General features: G+C 40.5%; 1 protein-coding gene and 1 non-coding gene across 2 annotated transcripts in view; both read left to right on the top strand.

The window, feature by feature from the left end:
• LOC144638720 (receptor-type tyrosine-protein phosphatase F-like) overlaps window positions 1-14,373 on the top strand; it is a 60,970-nt gene that overhangs the window by 34,636 nt on the left and 11,961 nt on the right. Inside the window, exons 5-18 of the mRNA XM_078497946.1 lie at window positions 994-1,287; window positions 2,029-2,286; window positions 2,992-3,276; window positions 3,995-4,288; window positions 5,179-5,466; window positions 5,594-5,741; window positions 6,401-6,546; window positions 8,799-9,004; window positions 9,778-10,111; window positions 10,738-11,133; window positions 11,412-11,705; window positions 12,400-12,503; window positions 13,206-13,525; window positions 13,815-14,097. Of these exons, the coding sequence (XP_078354072.1) occupies window positions 994-1,287; window positions 2,029-2,286; window positions 2,992-3,276; window positions 3,995-4,288; window positions 5,179-5,466; window positions 5,594-5,741; window positions 6,401-6,546; window positions 8,799-9,004; window positions 9,778-10,111; window positions 10,738-11,133; window positions 11,412-11,705; window positions 12,400-12,503; window positions 13,206-13,525; window positions 13,815-14,097 (3,650 nt within the window). The remainder of the gene's footprint in view (window positions 1-993; window positions 1,288-2,028; window positions 2,287-2,991; window positions 3,277-3,994; window positions 4,289-5,178; window positions 5,467-5,593; window positions 5,742-6,400; window positions 6,547-8,798; window positions 9,005-9,777; window positions 10,112-10,737; window positions 11,134-11,411; window positions 11,706-12,399; window positions 12,504-13,205; window positions 13,526-13,814; window positions 14,098-14,373) is intronic.
• Trnar-ucg (transfer RNA arginine (anticodon UCG)) lies at window positions 97-169 on the top strand. Its single transcript has one exon. It is a non-coding gene; the product is annotated as a tRNA-Arg (tRNA).

The following is a 14,373-nucleotide window of genomic DNA, read 5'->3' as shown; positions in this document are numbered from 1 at the left end:
GGTTTAGCCAGCAATTATTTAAAATTCCCCAACCTCGTTTTAGTGTAATTCACGATGTCTCAAAAGCGTTAACCTGCCCGTGTTAGGAGTGTGACTGGCCGCGTGGCCTAATGGATAAGGCGTCCGACTTCGGATCGGAAGATTGAGGGTTCGAGTCCCTTCGTGGTCGTTTTTTTCTTCCTTAAAAACTCCTTTTTTAATTTCAATTGGCCGTTTGTCTTCTAATTTCAATTGACCGTTTGACTGTGCAATAAATTAACTGCACTAACAACCGGAAAAAAGGTGAAAGAACCGTATGAACCGAAACAAAAAAAAACAGTCTATTTATGTACATGTTATCCAGGCTAAGTTGTGCAAAGGTCGAATTCAGTTTTGCAAGCTATCAGTGACCTGATTTATCTTTGTTTTTAAGTTGACTAATCTTAAATTGCAGATTAAAATTAGCAGTAAAAACGCTTTTAAAACAAGGGGTATAAACGGGGTTCATTCAATCCGGATTTGGGCCAATCAGCTTTCTTAAAACCAAGCCTAGGCCTGCAGAAACGCCAAACCGTTGCCCACCCTGATACATCATGCAAGATCAAGCCAGAGTTATTATAAATAGATTCTTTTTTCTCTACATGATAGCTCTTTCCTTTTTCCCTTTCAATTTTTGTTTACATAAGTGGACACTGTTTTAGATTTCATTTGTTCTTTTTTATCAATTCTTTTTTATCAATTTTTCATTTTTTTCTTTTTTGTTGCTGTCTTTTTGTGCGCGTACTTATGTTGTTAAATAATTGTAAATTTTTTTTTTGTTTTATCACTACGGCATTTTAGCAAACTCTCTTAGAGAATACGGCTACCGGCTTTTTTCCCGCCAAAAATGACACTGCTTCACACGCGCGCACTCTAACTAACAAGAATCCTTGTTCTTGTATCGACGTATTTTTATTCGTATTCTTACAAAAACCCAAAGGTATCAATTAACAAAATACCAACTTTTATCTTTAGCGGGCAGCACACCATCAGGATTTCCAAGAATAGCCAAGAATCCTGGGTATGCTGCAATAACAAGTGGAGAGGATGGATCGTTTGATTGCATTGCCACAGGGACCCCATCACCTGTCTACTCGTGGATAAAGGATTCCAAACCTCTCGACTTATCAGACCCAAGAATCAGTATACCCAAACCAGGAACAGTAAAAATAACAAATGTCCAATCGTCGGACGGTGGTTTTTACGAGTGTGTTGCGACGAACAGTCTTGGGATGGTTTACTCACGTATGGCAACCCTGGTATATAAAGGTTTGTGACAAAAAAAGATTTTAAATATAATTTTCAACACGTTGATTAAAAGAAAAACAACAACAAAAAAACAAACAAACAAATCAGTTAACGAAACTCGCGAGTTTTCTCGCGCTAGTCGTGTTGTCATGTTTTTGCTTCTTGCGTGTTGAACGAATAAGAATCGTGCGTTTGATGTCTAATTTAGACAAGAGTTTTTGGTATAAACTCATGAAAACTATTCAAACTCATTGAATTTTGATGGAACGGTGGTTTGAAAACATCTTTTTAAAGTGGAAGTATCACGGGACTTTGTTTAATTTCAAATTTTTGCTCTAACTTGCAACGATTTCTGCTCATTAAAACTTCTACTTGAGTAAACCATTTGAGAAAAATTGCCTTAAATTCTGAGGATTAATAATAAAAGAAACGCATGTCACTGCAACTGGCAAAGGAATTTTCATTTAAACTCGACGGTTTGAAAATAGCAGAAACAATGAAAAATACAGTTTGCCAAAATTACTTTGAACACAAAAGGAAAGGAACCCCGGGAAAGGAAATTAGAAACAATTGCAGGAAGTTGGTGGAGGTCTTAATGGTAGTCTTCTAAAATTCCACCCTTTCCTAACTGCCTGAAAGCATAACTTAGTTTCCCGTTTGGAAATGCTCTTTGAAGGGGCTTCAAAGCTAATGACAAGACTAACAAGTAGCTAAAAATAGGCTAAAAGGCATCTAACAGCAACATTTTTCTTTCTTCTGTAGTCTCTTACAAGAAACCGGTCATCACCAGTCCCCCTCAGCCTGTCACAGTCAACCCAGAAACAGTTGTTTACTTGAACTGCTCGGCCACAGGCTACCCAAAGCCGTCTATTGTGTGGGAACGTGACGGCGTTAGACTCGCAGGGGGAAGTTCTGATGGCGTTTTGACTGTGCAAGATATCCAAAAGTCTGGGAACTACACTTGCGTAGCAGTTAACAACAGAGGAGAGGCTCGGGCCTCTGCTTACGTCACTGTTACAAGTAAGTCGAGAAAAAAAAAACGCCATTTTATAATGAAGTCAATGAAAACTTCGCGATTATAGGTAACCTTAGTAAAAGAAAAGTATATTTTATTGAAAAGCTAACAGCACCGCTTAAACGTCCTTATCAACAGCGATCATATGAATGGTCACACACTAGAGTTTTATCAACAGAGTTTTATCAACAGACTCGAAAGTTAGAATCACCTTGTACACCTTGTTCACCTTGTACCACACTAAAGTCCTGCTCAATAGCTATCAAATGAATGGTCACACACAATGGTTTCACCCATAGACTTAAAAGTTACATGTAGAACCACGTTGTACCACGTGAAAGAACTCCTCAATAGCTTTCATTTAAATGGTCACACACTAGGGTTTCATCCACGGACTTCAAAGTTAGAACGCCTTGTACAGTATAGTAAACAGTACCACATAAAAGTACTGCTCAATAGCTTTTATATGAATGGTCACACACTAGGGTTTGATCCACAGACTTAGAAGTTAGAACAACCGTACCTAGTACAGCATAGTAAACAGTACCACATGAAAGTACCGCTCGTCAGCTTTCATTTGAATGGTCACACACTAGGGTTTCATCCACAGACTTAAAAGTTAGAACAACAGTTTATAGCAAACCAATGAATTGCTAAAACGGTAATATCACTTTAACTGACTGACAAAATGATTTCTGCATCTTTTGCAGAGTTGCCATTCGCCCCGACCAGACCAACTGCAACTCAGATTACCGCAGACTGGATCACCATTACGTGGCAGCCCGGGGGAGGACCCCAAGTGGATTCTTACACTCTGTACTATCGTGCCAAAACCTCGAGTCAGTGGATAGTGATCAAAGACATTCGTGGCCGGACATCCATGAGTCTGAAGGATCTTCAGCCTTATACCACATATCAGTTCCGCCTGTTCGCTTTGAACGACATGGGAACGAGCAAGGCGAGTCCTTTAGCTGAATTCACTACATCTCCAAAAGGTTTGTATTTCAAGACGTACTCAGGCATACAGTCAACTCTCTCTAAAACGGACATCGTTGGGACCGGCTCCAACTGTCCGCCTTAGAGAGGTGTTCGTCTTATAGGCAGTTTAGTTACAGTAAAATGACTGAAAACGGCAGGGACGGGACCAACACGAGGTGTCCGTCTTAGAGAGGTGTCCGTGTTATAAAGGTGTCCGTTAAGAGAGAGTTGACTGTACATGTAAAAAGGCTCGAAAGCGAGGGGTTTGGGTGCTGGTCGGGAATTTTTAAGCTTTTTACTCTACCCGCCTTAGCCACAGTTGAAATACGGCCGTACCGACTTCAACTCTTTGGCCAAGCTAAGGCAAACATCTAACTGGTCGGCTTCTCACCCGCTAAAATCTCAATAAGTGTTATGCTCGGTGGGCTATATTGATTCCTACACAGTTGCTCCAGTAAGCGTACAGTCCCCATTTAGAGCCGTAGCGAATTTTGAAAAGCTGACGTTTCGAGCGTAGCCCTTCGTCGGAGTGAGTGACAGTTACGACCTAGCTTGCAGTGGCCTCGTAGCTCAGATGTAGAGCGTTTGCAACTCCAACGTAAAGGTCATGGGTTCGACGCCTGAGCATGTTTTTTAGGCTTTTCGCCCATCGTGTTAGTAAACCTAAAGGGTGTCTATAATCTGGCGTTTAGTTTCTGGAGTGCTTCATGTATGTGCATTCTTTTTCACCACCAGCGCCTGGAACACCTCCAAGGAACATTCAAGCCAAAGGACTCTCTGATACCTCATTCGAAGCAACATGGCTTCCACCCAGCCAGCCGAATGGAGAGATCCTGGGCTACCGCCTGTATTACGTCACTGACCCGAAGCTGAAGATCGATCAATGGCTATACAGAGCTTCAGCAGAAAACCAAACCCAAATCACAGGACTTCTGAAAATGACCACGTACTACTTCAAACTGATCGCTTACAACAGCGCTGGAGAAGGGCCGCTTTCAGAATTGTATGCTGTAAAGACCGCACAAGGAGGTAAGATGCAACTAACATATAAAAAATTCAGCTATTATTGGTCATTTGTACGCCTTGGTAATAAGAGAAAAAAAAGAAATCTTTGGGAAATTCCTCTGCAAGGTTCTATTGTCAACTCTCTTGATGTTTGGTGTGGGACAGGGAATGAAAACAAAGGTTGAAAAGTCTTAACTGACGTCCAAAAAAATCGATAGAAAATACGCAAAGTAAAGCAGAAGTTTTTCGTAGCCTAGTGGCACAAGAGTCCAGGATATAGTTGCTCCAGCATTTTGCGAGAACCCATTTATTTTTTCCTGCGTGGATAGAGTCACTGTGAGCGTAAAGCGTCTTGATTAAGAAAACAAAACACAACGGCTCAGGCCAAGGGCACTAACCCGCACTGCTCGATCCGGAGTCAGACGAAATAATCATTAGGCCACTGCTCACACCAAAAGTATGAAGGTAAAAGAAAACGTCATTGAGAAAGAGGTTTAAACATCTACGAACTACATTGTATGAGCCCCCTCCCCCCCCCCTTCTCTCTCTCCCTTGCCTCGCTCCCCATTGTACCGTCAACCCTGGTCTTAAAGGGTTTTTTTAAAGTGAAACAAATTATCAAATAATCAATTACGTTGACAAACTTTACACGAGACTTACAGCCAATAACATCACAGCAAAACTGACCAATCAGCTTCAACGGACCAGACTTTTAACATCATTAACTAACAACAACTTTTCACATTACTCTGAAGTTGACTTCCGCTCAGGTTGTTGAAATGTCATTCACCAACAACAGTTCTTCTCAGAACTACACTTACCCGGACGATCACACTATACGAACTACCGATACCCCTGGGTTCAATCCATTTACTACGAAATAAAATATATTAACAAATTATTTTATTTTTCAGCTCCCGGTCAGCCGGAAAAGGTCGAAGTCATAGTACTTTCACCGCGAACAATACAAGTCACGTGGCAAGCCCCAAGATACACCGCTAAGGGCGTATTTGGTTACGAAGTTTATTACAACAAGACGACCGCTGACATGGATACCACAATCACTGTTTCAGATGTTACGTTCGGCCAGGAGATACGAGATCTGAGACCATATACGTTTTACCAAGTGCAGGTAGCGGCCAAGTCTTATATTCTTACTGGTCCAAAGTCCTTCGTCAAAGTTGTTCAAACGTTAGAGGACGGTGAGTACAAGGCTGGTGAACTTGACTCCAGAATTGAAAAATGCTCTACGTTTGTAAATATCAAATTTTAACTATCTAAAGAGTCAGTGAGTAATACACTGCCCTTATTCTTGTTGATTTTTTTTAGCTCCCAGCGCCGCTCCTGAGAACATCCGGAGTAAAGGACTGGATTCCACCAGCCTTGAAATCAGTTGGGATCCGCCTCCCCCCGGACATCGCAATGGACGTATTACAAACTATACCATCAAGTACAGAGAGAAGGGGGGACGTGCAAGGTAAGTCCTTAACCATAAATACAGACGTCATCTGTAAAAAGAGCCGTACAACTTTTGGGTTGAGCTCTTTCCTCTCTAATATGATAAAACTCTTGCAAATACAACGGGTTTTTTTCTCTGATAATTGCGTCAAGAGGAAACCACTACGGCTACAGCCACGGCAACGTTGCACTTAACCAAACAGCATTCAGAGACACAAACATGCAACCGGTCGTGCAACCGGCGAAAAGCGCGGGAAATCATCGCGTGAGGCAAATAAGGAAAATGATTCTCATTGGCTGACAAATGTCATCTGCTTTCTGATTGGTTGATTATGTCGCGTGGTACAAGTTAAATGATTTATTTCAAAAGTCATTGCAGTTAATTGAGTAAAATCGCATTAAAGACAAAAAACAAAACAAAAAGCCTGAGAAAACTCAACAATGGCCGACAAACCACACAAAAGGCATCGCCTTCTCTTTTATGGTTACAAATCAACATCAGTAGCAATTAAGTGGATAGACATTCATTTTTAGCACTACAAAAAATAACGAGAAGACACTCCCAAATTAAAAATTATACTTGACATTAATTACAGACAGACACTAGCTGCATGTAAATTCTTAGTTTTATGTTTTACGAGATAGATTTCTCATTGGTCTTTGATTGTCATTTTACAGCTTTGTGAACATCGACGGAATAAAATCATCGATTCGTCTTCACAACCTAAAGAAATACACCACATACTTTGTATGGTTATCTGCGAGTACCTCTGTTGGAACAGGTCCTATGTCTAGCAAACACACATTCTCCACAGCAGAAGATGGTGAGTACATTCCCAGTTTTCACTGAGCACTATTTTTGTCCAGGCAATATTTTTTAACGTACTTGTTGCGAGCGAGTTCAGAGCAGAATCCTGTTTCCCAAATACGAATGAGCCCGCGGTATTTAGGGGATTTGCCTCATGTAAGAAAAATGACATATCCCAAGCAGCTAACTTGAGAACATTCGGTGATTTATGACAAGGAATATCGTCAGGCAAATCTACATGTACGTGAAAGCGCGTATAGAGAATCTGTACGGATGCCAAAGGACAAATTAGACTAAATTTCTAATCTAATTTCCACTTGAGAATACGGTATTTGAAAAGCGACGCCAACACTACGCGAAAGTGGGGCTCAATAGCTTTCAGACAAAACCAAAATTATCCACAACTAGGTAATTACCTTAAAAACTTTATACATGGACGTACTGCTCAGTAACTTTCATATGAATGGCCACACACTAGAGTCTCATACACAGACTTAAAAGTTAGAACGATCTTGTATAGCATAATAAACAGTGTCATATGAACGTATTTCTCAAAAGCTTTTAGTTAAATGGTCATCCTAAAGGAATTCATCCACAGACTTTAAGTTAGAACGAAGGTAAATATATGGTTGAAATTTTCAATTTTGGAGAAAAAAGGCCGTTTCTATTGTCTTGTTTTGACGCCAGATGCAGTTGAAAGTATTCTCTCGGTGGAGGATTAATCAAATTTGTCTCAAATCTCATCAACACTATCTTTGCAGTTAATCACCCTTGTACGTGCCTGCATGTATTTGCCTTCGGTGTTAGCAACAATCTACATTAATTTCCGTCTTTTTTTTTACAAGCGATTATTTCCGAAGTCCACGGGGTCGCGTTGACAAATTGTCAATCCAATTTACTGTTAACAAATCCTTTTAAATTTTTTAAATTAATTGCACACTGATTAATGTACCAACGCCCCTGAACAACTTCCAAGTCCCCGTAGTGCAAAGATGTTGCTAACAAAGATAATTAAATTGAAGTTTAAGAATTAAAGTTTTCGTAAAAAATTAAAGTTTTTGTAAAAATGTGATTGCCAAAATCTTTTCCCACGCACTCGTGGAGTGCTAAAAGAAGCCTTAACCGCAAACAGCCTTGTTTGCCTAGAGAAATTTCCGTGCAATTCTCTGGGAATAGACAAGTCAGGGAAGTTTGGGAATGAAAGTTTTCAGCAAGGTGATGGGTTTGTACAACAGTGCATGTGGTTGCCAAAAACTTTCCATTATACGAAGAGTAAACCGCAAAAAGCCTTGTTTGGTTGGGGGAATTTCCTCAGATTTTTCTGGGAATTGACTAGACAGGAAGCAATTCAATAATTGGGGCTTTTGCCATTCCTTGCGGTTGACTGAGTTCAAAAGATACCGGTTGTAAATAAATTGTTATTACATGTATGAAGTGATCATTGTAGTCTGCATGTAATTTTCTTACTTGGCTGTTTTTCTTGTTGCTATTTTCTCGCATCAGTGGGGAAACTGTGGATACATTTACGTTAAATTATATTGTAAAAAAATAATGTAAATTTTGTTATATCAAGATGGCAAATTTTCGCGCGCTGTTCCTTTCTCGATGCTTTGAACAACAAGTTTTTTCTTAATAAATAAAGAAAGATGGTAAATTTTAAGCTCGGTAAATGAAATGCGAAAGATTAAATGTTTGGCCTCCAGTCTCAACTTATAAAGATGTATGGTGCTTAAAATTTCACACGCACACAGAAGCACAAGACAATGTTGGCCGTTGTTTTACAAAGCTGGTGATAGACACAATGAATGATCTCTTGTTTGTGGGTTATAATTGGCGTAAAATGTATCCGAATTCTATCCAGTTTATGTACGCCCGATTTCGTCTGATGTTTGCGATTTTCAATACCGCCTATAATGAGCGAGTCACTTTGAAATTGAAATATTCCAGAATAGGTTATGTCAGCTTTGGGAAATATCATCATATTGCTTTGGGCGTTATCCGGTTTTAGTCTTAAACTTCTTAAAGATTTAAGAGATTTTTATGAATAGAATTTGATAATTTAAATCATGCTTACACGCACGACCAACTCGAAACGAAACAGGATTGGTTTTCTAAAGTCAGATTCCAAAAGGATATTTGACCAAGTCAGCTAGGGTGGTAAAAGTGGAAATAAATCAGAATTGGATTTGCAAAGCATTTCTGTGCTTTACTGAAAATAATTTCACCAATGTTGCTATTATTAAAACTCCGTTCATTTTTTTTTTCCAGTCCCCAGCGGTGCGCCACGTCAGCTCAAATTCAGAGTGGTGAATTCTTCCGTCATTGTGGTCCGCTGGTCAGAACCACTGCAGGAGCAACAAGACGGTCGTATCCAAGGTTACTCGGTTTTCTACCAGAAAGTTGATGATCAAGGAAACCAACTGAATCCACCCGCACTTACAGAAGTCAAATACTCCGAATCAGAAAATACTTTGGTAAGAGTTTTTCGCTGGAAAGCAGAAAGAAGCTTTTAATATTTATAAAATTTTAATTTTATTTATTTTTTTATGAATTTTCCCTGTCTAAAAAAAACAAAAAAAGAAAAAAAAAAAAAAAAAAAAAAAGGGGTTTTTTCCCAAAAAAAAAAAAAAAAAAAAAAAAAAAAAGAAGAGGGGGGGGCCCTTTTTGAAAAAAAAAAAAAAAAAAACAATAGGAGTTAAATTTAAAAAGACTAAAATAAGGTGATAAAATTAATGCGAATTTTTTGAAATTTTAAGGTAGTTAAAAGCAACGATCTAGATAATTTCGTATCACACTTTCCCCCAAGATGGAGGCAAACGAGGACACAATGTTGCGGACACAAATGTTTCCCTGTTTGCCTGCGCGTGAAACATTTGTTGCGGACACAAAAATTGTTTCTGATTTCTTTCATAAACATTTTGTGTCCGCAACAAATGTTTCCCCATTTGCTCGCCCAAGAAAACATCATGAGTAACAATGTGTCCACCACAATGTGTCCTCGTTCGCCACTACTTTAATCCTCTGCGAGCTTTTTATTACATTAGAATAACCCCAAACGTTCAGGAGCTTTTTTGTTACGAGAGCACAACACAAACGTTTCCGAAGGAAAGAAATTCTGACTGTTTCGGCTTTCTGCTTCCCTTTTCTCCATAAGTCAGACGAACAGTTAGTACTAGCGAAGACAATATTGAAAACACACAAATTGTAATTGCTTATTAAAGTAATGTTCTCCTCTTACAATCGACAGAACGTTGTTTTAACCGAACTGGAGGCTGAAACGACCTACCAAATCGAGGTTGCAGCGTACACCATAAAAGGAGATGGCGCCCGCAGTGTACCAGCGTTCGCAAAGACCTTAGCAAAACCACCTGATAAACCATACGTTTTCAGTTCCAACCCAGACTCTTCTTCAAGCGCAGGCGTGATAATCAAATGGAGGACTTCGGTCAGCAATGTGCTGTCTTACAAGTTGCGATATGGGAAATCTTTACAGCGCCTGCGCGCAAGGGACCAGGCCAGTCTGAAGATGAAAGAAATGAGTTTTCTTCCTACGACCAAAGAACATCTTTTTAGAGACCTAAGTAAGTTGTTGTTTTGGTTACATGAGGCTTTTGTGGTTGATTTTTTTAGAGCTGGTGAACCTAGAATGAGCATTGTTTTCAAATCGATTGAACGATCATCGATCGGTTTGTTGATTGGTCAATAAATTGGCCATTCCGTTAGGCAGTCAGTTGGTCGGAAGGTCGTTTAATCCGCCAGTCAGTCAGTCAGTCAGTCAGTCAGTCAGTCAGTCAGTCAGTCAGTCAGTCAGTCAGTCAGTCAGGAAAGTCAGTAAGTCGGTCAGTCAGTCAATCGGTCGGTCGGTCGGTTAGTCGTTAGCCAGTCAGTCAGTCGTTTATTCAGTAGTCAGTCAATCAGACAGTCAGTCTGTCAGTCCAGTCAGTCAGTCAGTCTCAGACAGTCAGACAGTCAGTCGGTCAGTCAGTCAGTCAGTCAGTCGGTCAGTCAGACATGGAATCAGACAACAAGGCAGTCAATCGTCGTTGTTTGATTCTTCACATTTTTTCGTTCATTTTTTTTTTCGTTTTTTTTTTTGACTTATCATTCATTATTCTTTTCAACTTCTTTTCTTTGATGTTTTATTTCCATTCCTTTGCTCATTCACTGCTCACGATCTCAAAACTAACCTTTGCTCTGTTCTTTCCAGACCCTGGAGTGTGGTATTTGTTCAAAGTATCTACACGAACCAAAGCTGGCTGGTCGCCAGAGGCACCCTATTGGGTAAAAATTCCACCAGGTCCCCCGACGGGACCTCCTCTGCAAGTAAGAGCCTTTCCTGTGTCTTCAACAACAATTCGTGTGACATGGTTGGAGCCAGATGAGTGGATGAGAAACGGCCCTCTAGTTGGATACTCCGTGGTGTACAATCCTCTTAATCGAAGGGGCCAATCATTGGTGAAAAATATCACCAACCCGAACCAAACGCGCGTGCTTCTGACGGGCTTAAAGATGTTCACTGAATATGAGATTCGTGTTAGAGCACTCGGACAAAAGGGACCTGGTCCTCTGAGTCGCTCGGTTCTCGTGAAAACGGACGAAGATGGTAGGTCTTCTTGCCTCTCACTTGAATAAATGCAACGCATTAATTTTTTTTGGTTTTATTTAAGTAAATCATGTTTGTGTAATAGCTGTATATAAGTAAGATAATTTGTGTTATATAAGTGTAGTGATAATCATTGTTATATAAAGTAAGTGCCTTATCTAGCAAAAAGCTCTAGATTAGATTAAATGGATTGTATTGAGTAACTGTAAGCTGTAATTTAAAGCCTCCTGCTTTGTAAACATTGCATGCCTTAACCGCTATACCTGTGTTGCTTTCAGTTCCCAGTCCTCCGCGTAACCTCGTGGCTAAGGCCCGTAGCACCGACTCTGTTACGGTGTCATGGAAATCGCCCCAGTTCCCCAACGGCGAGGTGTTGAGATATTTAATAATCTACTCGGACGATTCAAATCTTCCCCTTGCCCAGTGGAGCTCTATGGGCGCCAAAGGATTTAACGCTAGTTTAAAGGCCCTGTCACGTGACACGACGTACTGGATACGCGTGGCCGCTGAGACGTCGGTTGGCCTGGGCAATTACTCTTTACCAGTCTCCGCAAAGACCCTTAAATATGACTGTAAGTAAAGGGCGCCCCGTACCATTCTCGTCCCCAGAGCCTTTTGTCCCTCTTAGCCGACAGAGCCTGGGGCACGAGAAACAAGTGGCTATGGGGACGCATGATTTGATTGTCTAGATATTCAACAAAGGAAATTTAAATTTAGCAAATCAAAATCAACTGTTTTCAAATCCCTTTGTCGTAAGGGATTTTAGTATGGTTGTTTAGATGGGCTAAATTCAAATTCTCTTCGTTAAAAATCAAGGCAATCAAATTATGTGTCTCCAGAGCCACTTGTTCCTCGTGCCCCAGGCTCTGTCGGCTAAAAAGGAACAAACGGCCCTGGGGACGAGAATGGCCCCGCACGACATGCCTCCAAATAAATCTCGTTCCCAGGGTCCTGTTTCGCTCTGCCTCGTGATGCTAGGTGAACTAAGCTCCTGGGAACTAGATTGCAAAGACCTCCTCTCCATAGACTCAACTGCATATGTGTTAGTAGTTAAAAAGTGGCGTTTTCTGTGTCTGTATATGTAACATTATCGTGTACTAGTTTTGTTTTACAAAAAGTAAAAATTATTTTGCGTAGTTTAGTCATAGAAGTCTTTGTGTAAACCACATACAATTTTCTTTTCGTTCGCGTAAAAACATTGCCAGCAATAAGGCATATCAGTTTTTTAAACGTTTAAAATAACGCTATTATTGCCTTTTATTGCAGTACCAGAATCGTGCCGGGAACTGACAGTCGACACGAGCGGCAGTGACTCAGTGGTGTTGAATTGGAAGCCGCCAGTCACGGATGCCGGGATTACAAAGTACAAGGTAAATTTCCAAGGGAATGATCCAACCCCGCGAAACAATCTACTATTTCCTATCCCTGGGCTTGTCACGCAACACGCCTTCCCAACAGGGTGGAAAGACGTTGCGTGACGGCTAGAAGAGGCATTTGTGACGACCCAAATGACTGCTCTAAGGAGGCTAATAAAAATTCGATGACTTGATGTAAAAAGAATCATAAGAATTGTTTATTATCTTTTTTGCAAAAGGCATGGCTGCAATCCTCGACTCATTTTCGGTGAATACAAATGTAATGAACAAATGTATGCTCCATATGGACGCTTACAAATGCCACGATTTAGATGCACATTTTTAAGGTTTTTACATTTTCCATCGAATCAAAGAATACCTAAAAATACTAGCTTTCTAAGGTAGAAAAAACAGCAAAGATGTAATAATAAAACAAAAACGAAAAAAGATGGTTAAGATAAAGTGTGTGGTGCGATAAAAGTAGGCGAGTGACAAATAGCCAAAGCGTCAACATGGAAAAAAAGTCGGCTTCCCCCCTCCCCGCCACGGGCACCTTACCTCCAAACGAGTGATCCTCCACCCAGGGTCAACTTGGCTTGCAGCTTTTTATCAACAAATGTATGACACATTTCGATTTGAAGGGTAATCGTTCTACCAGGGAAAAATTTTCTCCATGTAAACAGGCCCTTATTATGTTTCTTCCTATTCTATCAACAGATTTCATATTCGGGATCAAAAACGTATCAAGAAAGAGGTGAACCCAAACAGCTTACGCACAGTCGCGAAGTGAAACTGGACGCTGTTTCTCCCGGTCTTCAGTCGCACACTCTACAAGGACTCGTTCCTCACACAACTTACGAGATAGAGTTGTCAGCTTTTAACTCCATGGGCGAAGGACCAAGCATAAAACTGACTTTAAAAACCGACAAAGGCAGCCCTCCACCCCTACAGAGACCGGTAATTATTGACGACGAACTTTCTGATGAGTTTGTCCCCATCGCGTTGGAACCTGCCTCGGAGAGGAATGGGCCGATAAGGTACGTTAGAGTGTCGGTATTATTCAAGGTGTCAAGTGGTAAGAATAAAGAAAATCGACAGTTAGGGCACAGAGTCTTGATGTACCACTCAGTTCTCAAAACTTACATGAACAAAATGTAAGCCAAATCTTAAGGAGAAATTGGAGTTTGAGCTTGGAAATGAGAAAATAAAGTCGTCGTTTCATTTTATTTGTAGCCATCTTTGCAGGGTACAAATCTAACTTGGCTAACAGTGAAAGCCTTAAAATAAATTGTAACTTTGTAACACTTGGTGCTATTTTACATGCAGCTACTACATAGTGATTGTGGTACCGCTGAGCAAAAGCAACCAACTACCCAAAGACATGACCCCGGATGATTTCTTCAAAGAAGTGAGGCGCAGGCGAGCAACTACCAAAAGGGATATCGAGGAACCCTACATCGCTGCCAAATTCAGCCCCTCGGAACTGCCAAAGAGGTTTAACGTAGGGGATAAGAACTTCAAGAATCTTTACGGCTACTACAACAAGAAGTTGGTTAAGGGTGCATACTACACCATGTTCACAAGAGCTTATGTCAAAAACGACAAGGGGGTACGTATGTGGGGTGTTATCATGTAGGGGTAAATAAGACAGGGGTATGGTGGGTGGGGCTATTTCCATGAGAAAGCTTTTGAATTGAATCCCAAGGGTTTAGGTTTTTTCCCCCACTGCTTGAAAGACTTTCTTAAGATGCATCAAGCTTTCAAACTTCAATCGTTAAATAACTTTCCTTGAAATTTGTTTATTTATGGGCGTTTTCCCAATTCACAAGAGACTGTAACTCTAGAAAGTTAGATACTTTGTTAGCAGTTAATACTGGCGACTTAG

The sequence above is a fragment of the Oculina patagonica genome, chromosome 14 (genome assembly GCF_052425735.1).
Source record: "Oculina patagonica isolate OP01 chromosome 14, crgOcupat, whole genome shotgun sequence".
Classification (NCBI taxonomy): Eukaryota; Metazoa; Cnidaria; class Anthozoa; order Scleractinia; family Oculinidae; genus Oculina; species Oculina patagonica.
Note: the sequence above shows the minus strand (reverse complement) of the source record. Positions and strands in the feature narration are given on the sequence as shown.